This window comes from Gymnoscopelus microlampas, assembly GCF_963454915.1.
Source record: "Gymnoscopelus microlampas genome assembly, chromosome: 12".
NCBI classification, from domain to species: Eukaryota; Metazoa; Chordata; class Actinopteri; order Myctophiformes; family Myctophidae; genus Gymnoscopelus; species Gymnoscopelus microlampas.
Genome location: NC_139949.1, coordinates 8,779,918 through 8,804,054, shown reverse-complemented (window position 1 = coordinate 8,804,054; position 24,137 = coordinate 8,779,918). Strand labels below are relative to the sequence as shown.

General features: G+C 43.2%; 1 protein-coding gene across 1 annotated transcript in view; it reads right to left on the bottom strand.

Annotated features, from left to right (window-relative positions):
• Nucleotides 1–11,119, bottom strand: part of rars1 (arginyl-tRNA synthetase 1) — a 31,016-nt gene extending 19,897 nt beyond the window's left edge. The window contains exons 1-9 of the mRNA XM_084074536.1: nucleotides 10,970–11,119; nucleotides 7,832–7,969; nucleotides 6,967–7,155; nucleotides 5,818–5,926; nucleotides 4,509–4,609; nucleotides 2,969–3,090; nucleotides 1,599–1,719; nucleotides 713–842; nucleotides 357–461 (exon numbers count right to left, since the gene is read on the bottom strand). Of these exons, the coding sequence (XP_083930662.1) occupies nucleotides 357–461; nucleotides 713–842; nucleotides 1,599–1,719; nucleotides 2,969–3,090; nucleotides 4,509–4,609; nucleotides 5,818–5,926; nucleotides 6,967–7,155; nucleotides 7,832–7,969; nucleotides 10,970–11,014 (1,060 nt within the window). The 5' untranslated portion in view covers nucleotides 11,015–11,119. The remainder of the gene's footprint in view (nucleotides 1–356; nucleotides 462–712; nucleotides 843–1,598; nucleotides 1,720–2,968; nucleotides 3,091–4,508; nucleotides 4,610–5,817; nucleotides 5,927–6,966; nucleotides 7,156–7,831; nucleotides 7,970–10,969) is intronic.
• Nucleotides 11,120–24,137: the final 13,018 nt, after the last annotated feature.

Below are 24,137 nucleotides of genomic sequence, written 5' to 3'. Positions count from 1 at the left end.
CACCTATCTTTTTTTTCTTATGGGGGTCACTGGCAATACATCTTTTTAAATGTCTACCAATTTGGACAGGAAAAGCCAGAACCACCGGCCTAAGGAAAAATCCTTGTCATGTGTTGCCATCTAGTGGTTACTATTTGAAGTGCACTGTAACTGCACCTCAAATCAAATGTTATCTGATTGAGACTGAATCAGATGACTGTGTGTGTGTGTGAACCAAAGCAAGACTCTCTTCAGATTCAAAGCCATTTGTGACGGCAAACTGATAGATGACAGATTAACTGTTGATGACCACAGTACATTGTCCAGTCATTGTAAAGTCATGTAATTCAAGAAGACATTTTACTGCAAATACCGACCTTTGGCTTCAAACTCCTGGATCACAGCGGTCATCATGTCCTGATAGAAGGACTCTCCCCTCTCAATTATCTGAATGTCCAGACAGTTGTAGACCTTCTGGAACTCTGGAAGACACACAGACACACAGTTAAGACAGTGACAGAGAGACAGAACTAGGCATGATGTATTTAATTATCATACAGGTCTCTCAGCAGACACCTTAGGGACACCAGTTCACATTCTGAGAGATGTGCGTGCGAAAGTGCGCACGTGTGCACGCACACACACACAGTCCTAATCTTTGCTACACACAAACACACAAAAGTTCTACTATTTGCCACACAAACACGCACACAACACACTCCTCAGTCCTCACCTTTCCTGGACACGTCACAGATGAGCTTCCAGGCTTTGATGAAGTCGTCCTGTTTGCTCTGCAGTTTGACCACACACTGATAGGCCCTCTTCTTAAACACCTCGTCTTCATCGAACCTCCTCTTTGACTCCTGCAGAGGACAGGAGTTAGGACAGTCATAAGCAGGTAGTAGAGGCAGTAGAAGACAGATAGACAGACAAACAGTGACGGACAGAGACACTGAAACCAGGGGTGTGCGCAAATATTTGGTTATCCTATTAAACAGGGCTGCTCCCAAAAAACTTTTACAAAATAATATTTGTTTATTCTATAGAATATATTTTTAACCCATTAACTCAATTCCTGCCAATCACGCATAAATGCGATCTATTGAAAAAATTGAAAAGAAAAAAAAATTCGAAGGAAAAGACTCCCATCCACTTCCTTGTTAACTTAAAACTTTAAAATGATGTATCTCGGCTCCTGAGTACTTTTTAAATTTCAATGAAAAATCTCTGGCAGACAACAGCAAAAAATCTGAAATAACTCTGGCAGGCGAAGTGTTAACACCTGAGGCCGATTCTACAAATGCCTTCTAAATAAGTAGTTCTCTCACACTTCTCACAGATTTTTCAAAAATGTTTAAAAATAGCAGAAGTGCAAGTGAACTAGTGAGATTTTTGAATAGCAAACACAAAAATCTGAAATGACCTGGAACAACATATTTTGAGATGGGGGTACGTGGCCAAATACATATACTCTTGGCATGAAAAGATTTGAACACCACTGACATAGAAACATAAGTGTTTCAGAAAACTGTTAGGCCGATTCTAAAAATGTCTTCTAAATCCTCAGGTCTTAAATGGTTTAAAACAGACAGACAGACAGACAGACAGACATGACAGACCTTGTAGAAGGCTTGCAGGTCCTCTATGGGAGGACTGACGGTCAGGTAGTTGGGGAACTTGTCCTGGAGGTGAGCAATGAGCATTCCAAACTGTGTGCCCCAGTCTCCTACGTGGTTCAACCTGCACGCACACACACACACACACACGTTTGTATTAGTAGACTTGTTAGGACATCAACATTTTTGGACAGCGATTTTATGAATGCCCTGTGTATGCCATTTGTATTTTTGTATGTATATTGTAAGTGTACAAATAATGCATTATAGACATGGTAAGACTGTATGTATGTATGTTAAGGTTGGGTCTACAATCAGGGGTGCACATAACTGGTGTCCATGCGTCGTCAAAATGCATGCTGCGCGGCACATCAGACGAAGGGAAGCGCTTTCGCGCACCAACAGCTGGGACCGCTGGGACAGGAATTTACTTCCTGAAGCCACACTCACACAATCACACTAAAGCACGAGTCGGCCCCATACACAGCAATTAGCCCGAGGGGGAGGGGACGCATGCTGCACGTGATTGTGTGAGTGTGGCCTCGAATCCTGACACACAGACAGTCAGTCGCGCTGCTGGCTGTGTTACAGTCACTCGTCACCAATGATGAACGCACCGCGATGGTGCAAAATATGCCGTGAACGTCCCAATCTGGCGGATAAAAGCAGCGCAGCACAGGGCACCAACCTTTGGGGGGGGGGGGGGCACCAAACGGCGTGAAGAAAAGAAAAAAACAGCGAAAAATTGCGGAATTTAGAACCAGGGCGCTACAACATTGACGTTGGCGCCGGTGTTTTTTTCATGCAGCAACCCCCCCCCCCCCCCCCCCCCGTTCACAAAATGGCGCCGGGGGGCACCGTTTTCTCCAGGTGCCGTTCTGCTGAGCTTATAATGCATTATGACCAGCACTTATAATACTTAATAAACCTTGTTATAAGTCAATGCCTTACAAGCGCATTATAATGCATTATAAATGTGCTTATATGCTTTATAGCAAACCTTAATATTGTCTATGTCGGGTGAAAACCAGTCCAAAACTTTTCCAGTCCCACTTCATTCAAATTCAAAAATAGCAAAAATAGCAGATTGACAAGCTCAAAATGATATGTTTGTGTGTAGTAGGATGAAGTAGGGCATTCATTTACAATTTTTTTTGCCCGACAGCAGAAACTTTACACAGTCTTACCGCTTAGAAAGTGTTACCAAAATTGTGAAATGTTGATGTCGTGAAAAGATGACTTCACACGCGTCTTTTCACGTCAATCGAACGTACAGAATGCATGAAACGTCATGTGTGAAGTCACAGTGACGCGAGAGAGGAGGTGAAAGGATGAACAGAAGAGCTAGAGGAGGTGTTAAATGAAGCTCCTACCTGAGGACCTCGTAGCCCAGGAACTCAAACAGACGACACATGCTGTCTCCTATGATGGTCGACCGCAGGTGACCCACGTGCATCTCCTTGGCGATGTTGGGAGACGAGAAATCTACCACCACCTGAACACGAACACACACACACACACACACACACACAAGAATGAAAATAAATACTTTTTCATGTCAAGAACCCCCAAATGAATATGTATTTAGCCGCGGACCCCCATGTGAAAATATTCAGGGCCAGGGACCCCCATACAATATTTTTTTCAAAATATACGATGTTATACAATATAGAGTGAAAGTGTTTAAAAATTCTATATTAACTCATTTTGCTGAGAACCCACCTGGAGGTCCCCAGACCCCATTCTGAGAACTAGTGGATTATGGCTTTAACTGTTAAGATTTGAAGTCCATTCCATCTCAAGTTTATTCGGAAGTCTCTGGCAAATATCAGCTATGAAAAGTTACATTTGAATTATCGGACTCTTTTTATTCACTTTGTCCCGAGATAACTTTCTCCCACAAAAAAAAGAAAAAAAAACAATTTTATGGATAATAAAGTTCAAGGCAGATAATAAAATATGTCACCTGCTTTACGGAGAGCGGCCAAACGTTTCTGGGAATTAATTTGGGTGTGAAACGCTTCCGTGTCACAACTGAGTGATAGGGATGTAACGACCCATCGCGACACAGTTCCATTATCACAACAAATATGTGGCGATTCAAATAGGTGATCTGAAACATGAATCACTATAGTCCTTTAAATCCATTAAGACCGGGAAAGCATCTGTGTCATTTTAAGATTTCTTTGGCTATTCAAAAACAGCAGATATACAAGCTTAGAGATCTGCTATTTTTTTGAATAATCGCCAACATTTTTGCAAATCTTTGAATATATATATATATTTTTAAGCTTTCGTTTTCGGGAGGTGTAGTTCCAGACTCTATATAGCCTTTGTAGATTGTGGAATAGTTGTCTGGCTACGCAAGACTAACCGCACGCAGTCCATAGCCAAATACCAATCCTCAAATTTCTGCCTCCTCCTCCTCAAAGCTCCGGTCTATTTTTGGAGGAGTGTCGACGCACAGCACAGACCATCCAAACTTCCATGAGTTGGAGCCATCAGTCGGAGTGTATCCATAATTGTTTTAATTTGTTTGAACGCTCTTAAAAACACAAGTCTGTTTGACACTCGCCTCGCTTCAGTCAGTGTAGTACTAGCCAGGGCCTTTTGAGACTATTGTGATCTGGTGGACTGTCAGGGGGCGCTCTAATTATAAACAAATAAAAGCATATGCTGCGCTCAGGGAAAATCTAAAACATCTTGGTGGACATGAACCAATTGGCACTGGTTTTCTCTGTAGTTCGAGGCCATTCAATACTTTTAGATTTCTCCAGATCTAACAGTATCTCTGATCATCTCTGATCATCTGGCTATGTGAGAGTACTGCGTGCCAGACTTCTAACCAGTTGTCTGTGTCCATTTGATGTGTGTGTGTGTGTGTGTGCGTGTGCGTTTGTGTGCATGTCTCACCTTCTTCTTGGAGGCCAGTGGAGGCGGTTGGATTCCATTAAGCAGCAGGTTGGTCAGCAGTTTGGACACAAACGTCCTCTTCAGGTGGATGTTGATGAAACCTGAAAACACAACAAGCTTTAGTCCACCGTGTCTACTTCAGTCTAAACCAATTATCCAGGTACCGCCTCTTATCCGACCACCTTTTGCTTTTGAACACTGTATGAAAAGAACATTAGCTAACATATTGTTGCAGTCGGGGAGAAACCTCATATCTCCGTATTTCCAGGGGCTCCCCAGCTAAATTTCTTAACACATTGAGTGCCAGGGGTTTTTCAAAACAGGGTACCTCCAGTGCCTGGAATTTTAACCATTTTTGGACCCTTTTCAAGTAGTCACAAAACATTTTCAGTGATCACCGTCCTCACGGTGATCCCCTCATTACACACATAGAGGTCTCGTACAATCCGGGGAAAAAGATTAAAAACATTCGGTGATCCGTTCCATAGTTGCAGCCAGTTGAAAATAGTCGAAAATACATCGTAAAAACAAAAAGTACACAGGAGCCGAGGCTCCTGTGTACAGGCTTTTGAAGTCATAACTCAACCAGGAGGTGGATTGGAGTCTAAATCTTCGTAAAATGATATCTCCTGGTGCTGTGAAGGGAAAAAAAAAAAAAAAAAAAAAAAAAAAAAAAAAAAAAAATCTTTTTTTTTTCCATATTTTTTCCCAAAAACGGCCATAACCGTTTTTGGCACACCATGTTAAGATCATGAAAAACGGTCCGGACCGTTTTTGGCACTCAATGTGTTAATACAGCATCACAATAATTTTGACCACTTTATCCATATTTTATCATTTACATTGGCTATTCAAAAACAGCAGATATACAAGCTTGCAGCGTGGCACGAACGTACATCTACTATTAAAAAAAACAACCAAAAAAACATTTAAATCTTGAAAATATTAAGAATCTATTAACACAAAGCTTCTCTTCTAGGGGTCCCTGGCACAGAACATTTTCAGATGGGGGACGGCGGCCGAATGCATATCAATATGGGGGTCCTTGACAAGAAAAGGTTTTGAGAACGACTGCATTAGGCCACAGACCCCTATAACTCTGAGTGTACAAATGGATTACGGGTCCATTTGGTTCCATTTGTACATTCTCAGAGTTACAGACCTGTAAGGGTCCATTTGGTTCCTAACTATCAAACCCCTCTAGGACCCCTGGACCCTACTGTGAGAACCATTGGTCTAAGTAACACCACCTTCAGCGTCCAAACAGCACCGTCTGTGTCCTAACTGAAGCCGTTAACTCTTTGTGTACCTGGTCCTGCGATCTCTGTCTTCAGGATGAGTTCGTTGTCCGGAATGTTCTGCATAATCCTCTCTGCGATCTCCCTGGGGTTCACCTTCTGGTTCTGGGCCTTCAGCATCTATGACGCACACAAACACACACACACACACACACACACACGCAAACACACGGTTATAAACAAACACAATTCAGCTTAACTGGGCTATTTTTGTTGATTTGGTCTGTGATAAAACAAGGTTGCAGCAACAAAAATGCAAACTATAAAAACATTATAATACATGCATTTGCAACGATAATAATAAAATCATTGACAGAAGGCATGAAGTCAAGATGTCTATCTTGTACTTTGTTCAGCTCTGTAACAGGACACATATCGTCGTTGTCGGGCAGAAATCTTTTAGCGCCACATTTCATCAAATGTTTTTTTCATAAATGAATGCCAATTGTGTACTTTGTCGTGTGAAAGTGTCACATAAAAGTAGCGGAACTAGACAATCTATAAGCTCACAGCGGCTGCAACAGGTGGCGAGCTTCTAGACTTGTATTTGTAGCATGATTGAGCATGTTGCTCGTGCTGCTGTTGTATTTACGCCAAGTTACACAAAGTTTACAACAAAGCAACTTTGTCATGAGTTTGTCAAAAGTTTGTCAACTTTTGTCCTTTGTGAAATGGTCCCACGCCACCAAGCTACACTTTCTGTGTTACATTTTCTTTCGCTCTCTCTCTGTCTGTCTGGACTACGCAATATCCCGGTGCAGAAATGCATAATATTATCGTCTCTATCGGGTCCAAAACTTTTACTTTTCAGGAATCAAATTAAAAAATAGCTAAAGTAGCAGATGCACAAGCTCAAAACTCATCGCTTCGCGCCGCGTTTCGAGCTTGTAGATCTGCTACTTTTGATGCTTTTGTGTGACGCTATAGTACGATCAAATAGGGCGTTAACTACAACAAAAAAAAAACACAAAAAGTTTAAATATGGAGATAACAGGTTTCTGCCCGACAGCAACAATATATTATACTTATGCAAATTAAACAATAAACATATCTTGATATTGTTATAAACGGCCAACCGGCAGAATACCCTGTTGACATCCCTAGCTAATGAGCACATGCACATGTGTAAAAATGTACGGCAACTGTGCTGGAGCTTGTACCTGGGCCAGGGCCATGGCACTGTTGCACTGGTAGTCTCCAAACTTGGCCTGCTGGTTGGGGGTGACGGCCAGGGGGGGGTTGTCCAGCTGGGGACACGCTGCCCTGATGGCCTCGCCGAAGATCTCCCCCAACCGCTGGTTGATGTTCATCATGGACTTGTTGCACTCACTCCTCTCCTCCTGAAGGCTCTGCACACAACGCGCACACACACACACACACACACACACACACACACACACACACACACACACACACACACACACACACACACACACACACACACACACACACACACACACACACACACACACACACACACACACACACACACACACACACACACACACACCCCCCAAGGTTAATAGTTAAACTAAAACTAATGAAATAACAAAAACGTTTTAGTTTAGTTAGAGCAAATGTAGTTGTTACTCTTGGTCAGTATTTTAAACATAAGCTTAGTATTGTGGGTGGATATGAAATCTATATCGATATGAAAGAGAGACGGGGGGAAGAGAGAGAGAGAGAGACACACAGAGAGAGAGACACAGAGACAGAGAGAGAGAGAGAGAGAGAGACATGGACATAATGCGACATATGGAGAGAATGAGAAAGGGGTAGAGACTGGAGAGAATGACAAAGGGATGGAGAGAATGAGAGAGGGATGGAGAGAATGAGAGAGGGATGGAGAGAATGAGAAAGGGGTGGAGAGAAAGAGAATGACAGATAGATGGAGAGAGAGATATAGAGAATGAGAGGCGCATGGAGAGAATGAGAGAGGGACTGAGAGAATGAGAGAGAGAGAGACGGAGAGAATGAGCGACGATGGCTGTAGAGGTGAGCAGGGCAGAGACAGTGGGTAGGTACCCTCTTGAGGATGTTGAGCCTGTATTTGAGACGGGCGTTCTCCTCTCGCAGCTCGTCCAGCTGGGGGGACAGGCCGTCCTGGGACACTGGGTTCTGAAGACTCTCCACCTCCGCTGTGAGAGACAGGATCTGTCGCTCCTATAACACACACACACACACACACACACAGACACAGGATTAGATTAACCCATTAAGACCTGAGGCCGACACGCCGACTCTACAAATGCCTTCTAAATCAATAGTTCTCACATTGTCTCAGATTTTTCCAACACTTCGTGCCGCGCTGTGAGCTTGTACATCTGCTATTTTGAATAGCCAACGCTAAAATCTATAATGACACACCTGGTTTTAATGGGTCAAATAAAACCATCTGCTGAGCTCCATGCAAAATATACAGTCGACATTGTGAGCTTGTAGATCTGCTATTTTCGACATGCCCAAAACAGCACTGCCAAGTTCAAAGTGGTTACAAATTGGGGCCGACACATTTGGCTGCATAATTGCTGATACTGATGTCGTTAAAAAAAAAGGGCAAATGACCAATAAATCTGTCTGGTTCAACTACACACAGAGACCGCCCCCTTTTCGTACGAGGAAAAAACAAACAACGACTTGAATGAAGAAAACATTATTTGTGTGACTCTTGAGTCTCGACACTCACCGACTGTTGCACCTCCAAGGCTAAAGATCCAACAACCTGTCTGTCCACACTGCTCTCTCTCTCTCTACGTGAAAATAAGTCAAGTTCAACCCCTGAGGTGTTGCCGTTGTACTTTGAGCTGCAGTTGTGCGGTGGGGCAAACTGATGAACGGTAATCTTACCACAAGATGTCTCTGATAGAATACTATGAATGAGGAAGCGAATAGATGTCAGCTGCCTGACACGTACAGGTCCAACTCAAAATGAAACAGAAAACGTGTGCGTCACATCTTAGTAATGGGATTTCTTATAAGATGTGACTGTCTCTGCTTTTGGGTGTATATAGAACTGGAATCTGTGTTTGCACTATTATGCATCATTATATCAAGGTGCTTTGCTTTGTCCTGCACCGGTGATAAGATTTTATGGCTGTGTAAAACACTCCCTTTTGATTGGACTTGAACTTCTACTCAAAACAAAACCAAAAACAGTCTCCCAGTCAGAATGAAAGAGAAAACGGTATCCCGGTCAAATTGAAACAGAAAATGTTCAGCGCACCCAAAAATACAAAAGAAAACTCAAACAGTACTTTTCTAACTCTTTACTGTCTGTCAGTCAACATGCCAATGAGATAGACAGTGAGTTCAGTAACATTTTTGGACATATCCTTTGGACCCCTGTGTTACTGAAAGAGGGTTTCAAGGGGGTCTCCAGCAAAATCAGTTAAATGTTATACTTTTGACCAATTGGCAAATCTACAAGCTCACAACACGTCACACTGCCATGTATTTTTGAACAATTTTAGGTAGGGCATGTACATATCAATTTGGGGATCCTTGACGTGAAAAATATGACTGAACAACTCCCACTTATAGTTGAGCAATACCGGCCCACGAGTGCTGTATCTGTTCTATACTTTGACTCAAGTGCTGCTAAGTACTTTGTCCACAACCACAAGCAACACAAGTGCTTACATCATTTCATGGGTACCAGACTAGTAACTATACCAACAGTTGCATCATTCTGGGTACCAGCAACTATTTTACCAACGTTAAATCAACTATAGTATTAACCATTGGTTAATAGTTGATTAATTGGTCTGGCGTCTAGTTATTAAGCCCATGGCTCAAGTATGTCTGTAATGTTATACATAACTAGCCTTGGATCAAGATTATCATAGATGTATTTTATTGAGTCTGACTTTTACTTTCGTTATCTATGACAGATATGTAAATGTCAAAATCGATAAAATACATCTATGATAGTCTCGATCAAAGGCTAACAAATAACAAAAACATCAATTATTATAGACCTATATAGTAATTAAAATATGTGCATCTAATGTATTTTTTATTAGGAATGTAATATATTCCTGATAAAAAAAACAAGCCAAAACAAGCCCATATGGCCATAGCTTTGGCTTATTTCCCTCACGAGAGTTGGCAACACTGTTAACCATCCTTTAAATCAACTATTTAGCAATTAAATGACATACTGTGTGTACCAGTAACTAGTTACCAACGGTTTAATAACGTACTAGGTACCAGCAATGGTGTAAAGTAACTAAGTGCATTTACTCAAGTACTGTACTTAAGTACAACTTTTACTGGAGTATTTCAATTTTCAGTACTTTTACTTCAACTCCACTACATCTCAGGCAAATATTGTACGTTTTACTTCACTACAATTATTTGAAAACTTTAGTTACTAGTTACTTGCAGATATAAATTACTATTTTATAAAACATACAGGAAACACTTCAGCCCTATTTTATACCTAGGTTGTTAGCAGATCTGCTATTTTCAAACATTTTAGTACTTTTACTTGTGATACTTTAAGTACATTTTGATACCAATACTTTTAACACTTTCACTCAAAGTAACATTTAGAACACAGGCACTTTTACTTGTAACAGAGCATGTGTATTTATATTGTGGTATTACTACTTTTACTTTACTTCTTCCACCAATGAGTACCAGTAGTTACCAACGGTTACATCAGCAGCAGCATCCAAGCCTCACACGTTTCACTTTAGCATGTCGTCGTACCGTCATGTTTTACATTCAAACCTGCTCCACTGCGCCCCCTACAGATCTGGTCAATAGAAAAGTTCCATTGACCAGATCTATAGGGGGCGCAGCGGAACAACTAAAACATTTGTTCCATCCCGTGAAATATTTTCATTTCTGGCCAAAAAGTGTATTTTAGACGTGGTGTGGGGGGCTCAGAGTGTTCCCACTAAGGAAAGTAGGCTTTCAACATCTTAAACCCGTATTTGTTTTGGTGAGTAGCTAAAGTGTATTTCTTATTTTTACTAGAAGACGAGAGGCTGCGCTACCGGGGTGCTCAGGCAACGGCTGGAACAGTAACATAGCGTTACGGAGAACTCGTTCTAACGCTATGGACCAGAGCTACATTATAGGACAGTCTTGTATCAGGGCAACGTGTAAGCATGCCGTCGTAGAGTCGTGTTTTACATTAACAACGTCACAGCTCACCTGCTCCTGCAGCCTGCTCGTGTATTCACACACCTGCTCGTCCATTGTTGTGCTTGAATTCAAAGCGTTTTGTTTATGAATATGAATAATAAACTCTGTGTTGTTGTTCTGCTGCCTCTGAATGAAACGTGTGAGTGAGTGTGGAGTGGACTGACCGACGACCCGGAAGAGAATGGCGCACACCGGCTGGCTGCCAAACTTGCCAAATTTTGCGAGAGAAATAAGCAAAACGGGTCTATGAAAACAAGCCCAAAAGAAGCGACTATATAGGTTCAACGCGCTCATGTTTTAAACCTATGTATTGGTTTTATATATTAAATAAAATAACAGCAGATCTATAAGCTCCCTGTGGTGTATATATATACACATACAGGGAGTGTTGTAGATATATGTGTAGATTTGTAAATATCAGAGAGAGACAGGGAGAGAGAGGGGGGGGGGGGGGCACCTTTTTAATTTCAAGGACCACCATTTTGATATGCATATTAGATACTGTTTTGACAAATTGACTATTTTTACATTTGAACACAAATCTGGTAAGGGGGTCTCAAGCTATTTTCAAACGAATGTTGAAAATAAAAGTGACACATTTTGAATATTTTTTTGGAACATTTTAACAACACAACTCTGGTTCAGGGCTTGCAAAAAGCAATTTCAGATAGGGGTGTTAGGGACAAATACATATTGATCTGGGGGTCCATGACATGAAAATATTTGAGAAACACATGGTTTAAACAACATTAGGAAACAAGCCCAAATAAGCAACTACACTTTAGAAACAAGCCACTGTAGAAACAAGCCCAAAATTAGTAACCTGTAACTACATGTACCAATCTATATATATACAATTTGAATCCTGCGCCATGTCGGTTGTCTGTAACGTTGTATGTAGCCAGTGTGACGTCATATGACATCACGGTCGTGACATCACGATGAGACACGCCAGTGTGACGTAATCTCACGACAGCATGACATCACATCCTACCTAGAAATAAACTGCTAACTTCATCTCCTGCGATTTCAACTATCTTTTCACATTGTACACCACTGCACACTCCCCACAGGTCTGCCAAACCAGGTCTGAGTAATCACAAAGTGGGTTTTGGTCATTGGAGAGGTGATGCACGTCACCTCTTTCTGAAGTGGGTACTTTCAAAGCCTGCCGTGGATTTAGGAGAGCACAAAACTCTCTCTCACACTGTGAGGTGCCTGTAAGGTGGCACTGCAAAGTGAACGACGCGTCACGCTAGACGTTCGGGCCGCGTAGCGGCCCGAACTTCTAGTATTTTACAAGCAACAGAAAAAGAAGCCCACAGTCGCTTTAATAAGCAGACATGGCAACGCTGGCTGGCTACTGATGACGGAGCGGGCCGATACGTCACTTGAACGCGCGAGACACCGCTGTTCATTGGCTGTTGCCACGGAGGGGGTAGGTTAATTAATAATGCTAATAATAATAATAATAATAATAATAATAATAATAATAATTAGGCTATGATTATTATCATTATACACCATCATTTATCACTTCATATTTTGTATTAATAATCTAAAAATAGAAAGTAAACTAGTTACTAAAGCTGCCAAATAATTGAGTAAAAAGTACAATATTTGCATCTGAGATGTAATGCAGTAGAAGTATAAAGTAGTCTAAATACTTGAGTAAAACTGACTCATATATTAGATTTTCATATAGGCTCAGCTTTATTGTTATTATTATTATTATTATTAATTGATCATTAATGAATCAACCAATCAATTCATTCATTTTTATTCCATAATTTATAGAGACAATCTTTACTGAACGTTGTTAGGGCATTTAACTGTAAAAAAAAAAAAAAAAAAAAAAGATTTGCAAAAAGCCTCCTGGTGGTGCTAAGAAGCCCATATTAGTCCAGGGGCCAACACTGATATTTTCACAAATTGGTACCACCTGAGGTGGCCGTAAAGTTTTTGTATTTTTGTATTCCTACATGTCTCTAGTTTATATTTTGGTATGATACATCTTCCAATTCAGTAGCTTAATGGCAGTTATCACTACCTACCAGCTAATGTATCCGGTAGGAGACACAAAGTAGAATCTTTGTGTCTCCTACCGGAAATACACCCGGGCATCAAATTATTGCGACAAAAAACAAAATATATCCATGTATTCAAGGCTTCATGGGTTGTGCAATTGATAACTTCTCAGATTTTTGGTGTTTGCAAAAAGACTGCTTTCCATAAGCTTGTAAAAGTTGACCCTCCTTCGGTCTAGGGTGGTCATAGCTGAATGGGTAGAGAGTCCCCCTGGGAAACTTAAAGGAGGAGTTCACCCAAAAAAATATTATTTTCTGTCAATTGCAGACCCCATGAAGCCTTGAATACATGGATATATTTTGTTTTTTTGTCGGAATAATTTGATGCCCGGGTGTATTTCCGGTAGGAGACACAAAGATTCTACTTTGTGTCTCCTACCGGATACATTAGCCGGTTTAGAGTGATTACTGTCATTAAGCTACTGAATTAGAAGATGTATCATACCAAAATATAAACTAGAGACATGTAGGAATACAAAAATACCAAAAATGTACGGCCACCTTAGGTGGTACCAAAATCTGCCTTGGCCCCTGGACTATATGAAAAAGTTAGCAGCAGAGATTCTGAATTGGCATCCAGGGAGTGTGTGTACCAGGCACGTGCAGAGTGGGGGGGGGGGGGGGGGGGGGGGGGCCTGCCCTTTTGCCCCAAGGTGCCCTTTTTTTTAAAAAGTGTTGTTTTTCTTTTTTTTTGTATGGCCCTCTGCACGGCCCTGATGTGTGCACAGTTTCGTTGCGATCAAGCCAACAGTGCCGGAGATAGCTGATCACAGACAGAGGGGCGACGGACACATGCACGGACACACAGATGGACGGACTGGCGGAGATATAATAAATAAAAGAATAAATAAAAAATATCAACGGCTGCCTTGCTCCGCGATATTATTATAATCATTAGTATCCTTTATTATTTTGATATTAAATAAAGCCACACAACATTACAGTACGAACATTTTCAACCATTTTAATGGATTTAAAAACTATGAAGGGTGCACGTTGTGCGACCAACATGAAAGGTGGAGCATATAATGATCAGTATTGACCATAAGATCGCAGCAGCAGCTACAATGAAGATAACAGCGAGCCAAGCCGCGTCATCTTATGATATAGCCTAGCTGTGTGCAAAATACTATACAGAAAGAAACAACACTGCAAAGCTCATGACCCTGATGCTAGACAGGAAGGTGTGGAGGGCAACGATTCAGGATTCGCGACTCTCGAGTTGGTGTTGGCTAGTCCGCACTCTCGCATCGCATCATCATTTAAAGAGTGTCCAATGACAGAGAATGGTAGGGTGCGGGTTTGGTTCGGGTTTAGTATTGGAAACGTCGGAGCGCTGCGCTGTCGGAGGAATGCGCTGTCGGACTAACGTACTGCACCCGGAGCAAGGGTGGGCAAACTTTTTGGCAACAAGATCTACTTAGTCGTTATCCAAGACCAAGGCTGGTGAGATCAACCATCACTGGAGTGTGAAAACCACCACTGCTGATAATTAGTATAATGCAATCAAGAGTCTCTCTCGCACATGCACACCCACACACACACACACACACATACATACACATATATATATGTCACTGTTGTCATTGTTGCCTATCCCTCTGTATTACGGACAACAATAGACCTACACCAACATCCATGTGTCCTTGTTAATTAATTAATGTTAGCATGTTTTGAAACAATCTCTGGGGCCTTGGAAATTAATTAATTTCCAACATTGCACCTGTCGAGCGACTATTTCATCACCCCTGGGCCAGATGTCATCAGTGGTAAACACACACCTGCCTTTTCTTGCCCAGCTCACGTTTAATTTGTACCCACCTGGGTATAGTCTGGTGTTGCCAGACGATCAGAGATGTCCGCCTACCCGATACGTTTGGGCACTTCTGACTGCAAGGTAGTTGAAAGGACACCTGCGAGAACACAAAGCTACGCCCACTGCTTTAGACACCAATCATATCGCCGCCCCAATGTGAAGGACCACCCTAAAGACTTCGGATGGGTGCTGCATTGCAGCTTTACATTTTTGGACTCTCTAATTGTTTCCACCCAGTTTTAGCAATGAAAGCCGAGAGATTTCATCATTCTCTAGTTGAGTAAAAGACTCACTGGTAATTTTCCATTGTGCTGGAGCCGACAAAACAAACTGTTCCTCTTGGGCACCGTTTCCCAAACAGTGGGTCGGGACCCATGTTTGGGTCGTGGACCAATCTTTATGGGCCACAAGTAAATATCCCCTTTTTTGCTTCCTACATTAAATGTATATATGTATGTATGTATGTATGTATATATATATACAGTATATATATATATATATTTATATATAGACATATAACTTCTCTTTTGGGTCTCGAGCTAAAAGGTTTGGGAACCCCTGCTCTAAGGGACTCTAGGGATGACACCGACTGTTATTTTTCTACCACAAACACAATTGAAATGAGATAAACATGAATAAATATCAAAATCATGTATGCATAGGATGATATATAAAGGGTGCATTTCTCCTTTCCGACATGTCGCCTTTCCGACGTTGACTAACCCTATACCTAACCCTAACCCTAACCTTAACCGCACGCGGAAGCTACTAGTCGGAGTGGTGAGATGTCGGAATGGAAGGAGCACCCCATATATAAAACACATTACAAGGCTGGCGTCACAAATTTCCATCCACTTATTAGGAGGTTGGTCATGAGATAAGTAGTAAGTGGCACTACTTTGCTAGTCAGGTGAAACACATTATTAGACATCATTTGACACTCTTGTTTTCAGAGCACACTTCTTTCAATCAGGCTGTCTGGAAATACTATTCATGAACAACATTATAAGTTCCAGACATGCTTTAATTGTGTCAGCACTTACCAGTACAGCGTACTGGCCCACCTGAGCACATAAGTTCTACTTATAGAGTTAGGATGTCTAAATGCTGCCCACAGTCACCTTGTGCAGGGCAGCTAAAATATGTTTTCACAGACATTTTCAACATCTCTCTCACACAAGCCAGAGTACCTGTCTGTTGGAAGAGCGCCACCATCATACCATCAAACCCAGCCCAGCCTGCATGAACGATTATCGCCCTGTGGCCCTTACCCCAATCGTTATGAAATGCTTCCAGAGGCTTGTCATGGAACGCATAAAAGCAGGCCTCAATGCCGACCTGGATCCATTCCAATTTGCTACTGAGGATGCTATTTCCACCATGCTCCACTTCACTCTGTCGCATCTTGAAAGGACAAACATATGCCAGGATCCTATTCATGGACTTCAGCTCTGCTGCAAACTTTGCAACCTTTGCATGCGTATCAGCAAAGATAAACAGAGACTTGACCTCCAGTATCAACAAAATAGTGCCATTAAATAGCTCATTTCCTATTTTAGGCTTAAAGGCGATGGCTATTTCCCCCCCAAACTTCTTAAGGTGACTCTCCACCAAACAGACTACTTCAGACTACAACAGACTGGCAAAAGTTTGCATTTAGTTCAGCACAAACTGTCGGCCGATGCGCATATTGTCGCATGCAAGATCCTGCCAGTGTTGCCAGGTCTGCTTATTATAAGCGAATTTGGGCTTGTTTTCCTGTAAAGTCGCTTGTAAATATTCATAGCTGCGGGTTGCTTTAGTTCGGGCTTGTTTCTGAAGTGTAGTTGCTTATTTGGGCTTGCTTTCAAGATTGTTTTTGAAAATAGCTGATGTAAAAGGACCATAGACTGTAAAAAAGAATGGACAAAGCCACACCATTGGTTTCTACAGATCGTAAATGAAGCCGATTGTTCAGGAATTTCAAATCCGGCATCTTTCTATATCGCGTCATATCCTGCGCAATGCAACCAGACCAATATTGGTTGGGTAGCTTGTCAATCAAGAGCGGGGTCGGGGAATGAATGCCATTGCTTTTATCTCAACCCGACTCGACTACTGTAATGCACTTTATGTTGGCATTAGCCAAGCCTGCTTGTCACGACTACAGTTAGTCCAAAACACGGCGCTCGCCTCTTAACAGGGGCACGGAAATATCATCACATCTCCCCGATTCTTGCCTCCCTAGTCCCTACACTGGCTCCCTGTTCGTTACAGGATTCAGACTTTAATGTTTATCTTTAAGTCTTTAAATGAGCTGGCACCACTGTACATATCTGAACTTTTACCTCCCAATAACGCTACAAGGGTCTTGAGGTCTACTGACCAGTCACTCCTTAAGGTCCCAGCAACAAAGTTGAAAACACGGGGAAATAGATCATTTTCCTTCATAGCGCCCACACTGTGGAACGAGCTTCCACCCCATGTTAGAGCGTCTCTAACCCTGCCTGTGTTTAAATCACTTTCGAAAACTCACTTGTTCTCCTTGGCGTTTGAAAATTCAAATTGAGAAGCTGCTGATTCCTCCAGGCATTGTGTCAAATGCTGTCCTGTTTTTTTGTGTGTTCTCTTGTTTATTTTAGTATTTTTTACTGAGTGTACAGCACTTTGGTTCAACACTGTCGTTTTAAATGTGCTCTATAAATAAAGTGGATTGGGTTGGATTGGATTGGTTGTGTAGCTTGTCAATCAAATCATCCCGCCCCTCCTAGAGAATCCGACAGACCTTTTCTCCGACTATGTGGCATCCGCGTGCGGTTAGGGTTAGGGTGCGGGTTTGGTTCGGGTTTCGTATTGGAAACGTCGGAGCGCTGCGCTGTCGGAGGAATGCGCTGTCGGACTAACGTACTGCACCCCTCCTAGAGCATACCCTACTACTTTATCGTCAATTTTTAAATAAATTAGACCATAATGTACCTAAACGCATATCATGATTATTGAAAGAAGACTTTAAACTAGCGACTGGAAGCATAGTATTTATTATGTTTATTAACAGGGGTGCACATAACTGGTGCGCTGGTGCGCAGGTGCGCATGCGCACCCAAAATACATAATGCGCACCACATGAGATGACGCGAGGCGCTTTTGCGTACCAACAGCTGGGACAGGAATTTCCAAGCTTTTATTTTTTAGCAAAACTAAAAAATAAAAGCCTGGAGATCGAGGCTAGGAATTTACTTCCTGAAGCCACACTCACACACTCACGGTAAAGCACGCGTCGCCCCCATGTACAGCCATTAGGCGCAGGGGAAGGGGACGCATGCTGCACGTGCTTGTGTGATTGTTGCCTCGCATCGCCTCGCATCGCCTCGCTGCGTGCACGCAGCCAGCAGCGGCTGTTAGAGGCACTCGTCACCGATGATGAACCCACCATAACGGTGCAAAAATATGCCGTGAACGTCCAAATCTGGCGGATAAAAGCAGTGCAGGGGCTTCTCCTAACAGTGTGTGAGAAAAAAAACGGCGAAAATCGGCGGTCATTTTTTCGCGCGCAGCAACTCCCCCCCCCCCCCCCCCCCCCCCCCCTTGACAAAACTGTCCGGCGGGCGCCCCCGCCCCCCGTGGACAAAACGGGGGGGGGCGCATTTGGTGCGCACCAAGTCACATCTCCAGGTGCTCTTCTGAGTACTAGACCTAAAACGTTATGTGCACCCCTGTTTATCAAGGTAAGAAAATCAAGTCTAAAGTTCGTCAAAAACCCACCCACTTGCATTGAGATAAATTCTTTCTGACACCAGCAGGGGTAATACAGCGAAACCACAGGCCATTCATATGAACTGTCACTTGAACTCACTTCCTATATAGACTCAATGTACAACTCTCAAGCTGGCCCCTTGAATAGGAATCAAGTGGTGATACTGGTCGCTTCTTTTGGGCTTGTTTTCATAGACCTGGTCGCTTGTTTCACTCACAGAATCTGACAACATTGGAGCCAGCTCGGACTACAGCTCCGACCAAACCTGTGCCCCCCTCTCTCCCCCCTCTTCACTACCCCACGGCTATCGACGGCTCTGCCGGTCGGCCCAACGACCGAACCTGCTCGGTTGTTCATTGACGGTAATCTTCTAGTCCCGAAACAGTGCTATCTACAACAGGTTGTCGGGAGGTTGTCGGCAGGACACGCTTTCCAACGCCTTCCGCGGCTGAGTCGGGCCGATATCGGTGCGGTGGAGAGCTGCCTTTGTGGTAAAAGAGCCTCCACCCCACCATCCACTGTAGGAATGTGAAGCCGACTGACCGCATTATGTTGCTGTGCCTAATTTGCACATATTGATTGGCCCTGTGTATTGCTGCTTGCAGCTATATTTATTAGTATTACTATTGATGGAGCTGTTATTTTTCCTTATCACCCATATATATATATATCTATGCATGGCGAAACATCACATAAGTATTATATATAATACCAGACATTCATAAAAAGCGATAAAGAAAAAACAGACTCAGAACACAGGCAGCCATGGATGTAGTGAAATATCTTGTATTCAGACAGAGAGAGTAATGGAAGGTTACAGTATCACAGGTATTCACGCATCATCGGTCGTCGCCTCTCTCCCGCTAAACAGAGAAAGCACTGGACTTTAACAGCGTCCGGTAACATAAACATATGACATCATTGAAGATGCATCGAGCATCCAGCCGTCGGAGGTGTAATCCTGCCATTGGTGGATAGTGATGATTACGTCGTCGTCAGATGAGGATGATGATGGTAGATGATGAAGATGATGATGATGGTGTGACAGTTTATCTTTGAACAAACAGCGTCCACATGTCTCGAACAACACGTTGACCTCGGGTCTGACCGGTCACTGGTCAGTGGTGACTTCAGTGGCGCTGAAGGAATTGTTAGCGTAGGGAAGAACACCAAGATATAGTGTTCTCAAAACAACAGATAGTCACAGAACGCCTGTAGCAAGGTCAAACTAGCTACAGGCGTTCTGTGACTAATTATTATTAGTCTCCGCCAGGAGAGTATTGTTTTCACTTTCTAAATATGACACACCGATTGGTCAAGCCTCACGTGACACGTGACAATACGGTGAAATACTGTGATCTGATTGGCTAGTGACGCATAGCGGCCTATAAATACATGGCGTCACTTTGACAGTGTCTGCGCCACTGTCAAAGTGAGGTAAGACAGGAACCATCACGAAATGGCTGAGAAATGGTGGATACTGTAACAATTATAGGATACATAATTGGCAGATAGGACAGATAGGACACTTATATAGACAGGAGGGATATGACACTTACACAGACAGGACGGATAGGACACTTACAGTATACAGACAGGACGGATAGGACACTTACAGTATACAGACAGGACGGATAGGACACTTATACAGACAGGACGGATAGGACACTTATACAGACAGGACGGATAGAACACTTACACAGACAGGACGGATAGGACACTTACATAGACAGGACGGATAGGACACTTATACAGACAGGAGGGATAGGACACTTACACAGACAGGACGGATAGGACACTTACACAGACAGGACGGATAGGACACTTACATAGACAGGACGGATAGCGGCCTATAAATACATGTGTCACTTTGAAAGAGTCATAAGCCAGATTCCAATACCGAAAATCTCGGCCACTCGCTCACTCCCACTCGGTCACTCCGACTTCGAACCGGAAGTAGTCGCGGTCCAATTGTTCATGTGCGTCTTGGAGGAGGCGAGTGGAGTCGAGTGGAGGAGGCGAGGAGGCTCTCCACTTCCGCATTGAGCGAGTGTACATCAAGTGTATCCTCGACCACTCTCAACAGCTCCTCCGCGGCAGACTTCCGCATCACGTGTACACTTATTGTCTCCGCCAGGATACTTTGTTTTCACTTTCTAAATATGACACACCGATTGGTCAAGCCTCACGTGACACGTGACAATACGGTGAAATAGTGTGATCTGATTGGCTAGTGACGTATAGCGGCCTATAAATACATGGCGTCACTTTGAAAGGGTCTGTGCCCTTTCAAAGTGAGGAAAGACAGGAACCATCACGAAATGGCTGAGAAATGGTGGATACTGTAACAATTAGATAGGATACATAATTGGACAGATAGGACAGATAGGACACTTACATAGACAGGAGGGATATGACACTTACACAGACAGGACGGATAGGACACTTATACAGACAGGACGGATAGGACACTTATACAGACAGGACGGATAGGACACTTACATAGACAGGACGGACAGGACACTTACACAGACAGGACGGATAGGACACTTACACAGACAGGACGGATAGGACACTTACATAGACAGGACGGATAGGACACTTATACAGACAGGAGGGATAGGACACTTACACAGACAGGACGGATAGGACACTTACATAGACAGGACGGATAGGACACTCACACAGACAGGACGGATAGGACACTCACACAGACAGGACGGATAGGACACTTACATAGACAGGACGGATAGGACACTCACACAGACAGGACGGACAGGACACTTACACAGACAGGACGGATAGGACACTTACACAGACAGGACGGATAGGACACTTACATAGACAGGACGGATAGGACACTTACACAGACAGGACGGATAGGACACTTACACAGACAGGACGGATAGGACATAATAATTAGAACATAAGAAGTAGAACATTCACAGAAGTAGAACATTCCCAACATTCCCAACACAAGTCTGCTGGCGGAGACTTGTGCTCCGAGGAGCACTTTTTCTAGTTACTCTCCGCCAGGAGAGTATTGTTTTCACTTTCTAAATATGACACACCGATTGGTCAAGCCTCACGTGACACGTGACAATACGGTGAAATACTGTGATCTGATTGGCTAGTGACGCATAGCGGCCTATAAATACATGGCGTCACTTTGACAGTGTCTGTGCCACTGTCAAAGTGAGGTAAGACAGGAACCATCACAAAATGGCTGCATGGCTGATACATAATTGGCAGATAGGACAGATAGGACACTTATATAGACAGGAGGGATATGACACTTACACAGACAGGACGGATAGGACACTTATAGTGTACAGACAGGACGGATAGGACACTTATACAGACAGGACGGATAGGACACTTATACAGACAGGACGGATAGGACACTTATACAGACAGGACGGATAGAACACTTACACAGACAGGACGGATAGGACACTTACATAGACAGGAGGGATATGACACTTACACAGACAGGACGGATAGGACACTTACAGTATGCAGACAGGACGGATAGGACACTTACAGTATACAGACAGGACGGATAGAACACTTATACAGACAGGACGGATAGGACACTTACACAGACAGGAGGGATAGGACACTTACATAGACAGGACGGATAGGACACTTATACAGACAAGACGGATAGGACACTTATACAGACGGATAGGACACCTATACAGACAGGACGGATCGGACACTTATACAGACAGGATGGATAGGACAGTTAGAACATAAGAATTAGAACATTCCCAACATTCCCAACACAAGTCTGGTAAGAGTGAGGTAAGACAGGAACAATCACGAAATGGTTGAGACATGGCGGATACTGTAACAATTGGATAGGACACTTGCACAGACAGGACGGATAGGACACTTACACAGACAGGACGGATAGGACACTTACATAGACAGGACGGATAGGACACTTATACAGACAGGAGGGATAGGACACTTATACAGACAGGACGGATAGGACACTTACACAGACAGGACGGATAGGACACTTACATAGACAGGACGGATAGGACACTTATACAGACAGGAGGGATAGGACACTTATACAGACAGGACGGATAGGACACTTATACAGGTAGAACATTCCCAACATTCCCAACACAAGTCTTCTGGCGGAGAGTTGTGCTCCGAGGAGCACTTTTTCTAGTTATTATTATTATTATCATCATCATACTATAATTCTAGTAACCTCTGTAGTGGTGGTGAGTACGTGAGTGAAGATACCCGGTTCTCCTCACTGGCTGGACCAATTGCTCTGATTTTGCACACAGCCATTGACCATTACCATCTGAACGCAACTGTGAAGCCCGTTTTTCAATTTCATCAAATCTCAGCTTCTTATTAGCGTTTTTGTGTCAAACACTGTCGCCATGGTTACGGGGCTGCCCAGCTATGGGACGAACTGCCTCCCGGGTTGCCAGATCATGTGCGCATATCCCCCCACGGATGCGCTGCGCCGACCGGGTATGGTCTAGTCATACTATAATTCTAGTAACCTCTGTAGTAGTGGTGAGTACGTGAGTGAAGATACCCGGTTCTCCTCACTGGCTGGACCAATTGCTCTGATTTTTCACACAGCCATTGACCATTACCATCTGAACGCAACTGTGAAGCCTGTTTTTCAATTTCATCAAATCTCAGCTTCTTATTAGCGTTTTTGTGTCAAACACTGTCGCCATGGTTACGGGGCTGCCCAGCTATGGGACGAACTGCCTCCCGGGTTGCCAGATCATGTGCGCATATCCCCCCACGGATGCGCTGCGCCGACCGGGTATGGTCTAGTTATTATTATTATTATTATTATTATTGTTGTTGTTGTTAATAATCCATGCATGCATGCATGTGGTCGATGAGTAGCCCTGGTGAGATAGAGTCATTAACATATTACAGGACAAATACAACATTATTATGACTGGATTGCTAATGTATGTTAAGCCCTGCCTCTACTTCTGCCTCTGCCACAGAGGGTTGTTGTGAAAGATTACGTAGTGGCATACTGTATATTGACACAGGGGATGCCATAGCACTGTGTATAAAACGTAGCAACTGGACAAGGGAGTGGTCAGACAGAGGAGGAGAGTCATGAGGGCTTCTCTAGACATACTCCTGCTTTCATACATGTACTTGACCTTGATCATGTTCTCTTCATTCTCTGCTGTGTCTTCCTCACCTTCCTCTTCTTGTGAGTTACAGGCACGGTTTCATCTGAGCAGAATGTATAAGGCCGGAGAAATTGTTCTGGGTGGCATGTTTCCCATCTACTCCCAGCCTGTCTTCCCTGACTTGTCTTTCACCTCCAAGCCACAGCTCCACACTTGCAAAGGGTGAGTATCACAGATACAATAGCAAGCATGAGAACAGGGAGCTTGTTTTGATAGATCGTACCATAAGATTAGTTGATGTTGTGTATTTCTACAAAGAAGTCCTACAAAAAAAAAATGTCAACACAGTAATGATTTGCGTGTTAGTTTTCTCATTCAAGGGTGGTGGTGGTCCCAGACC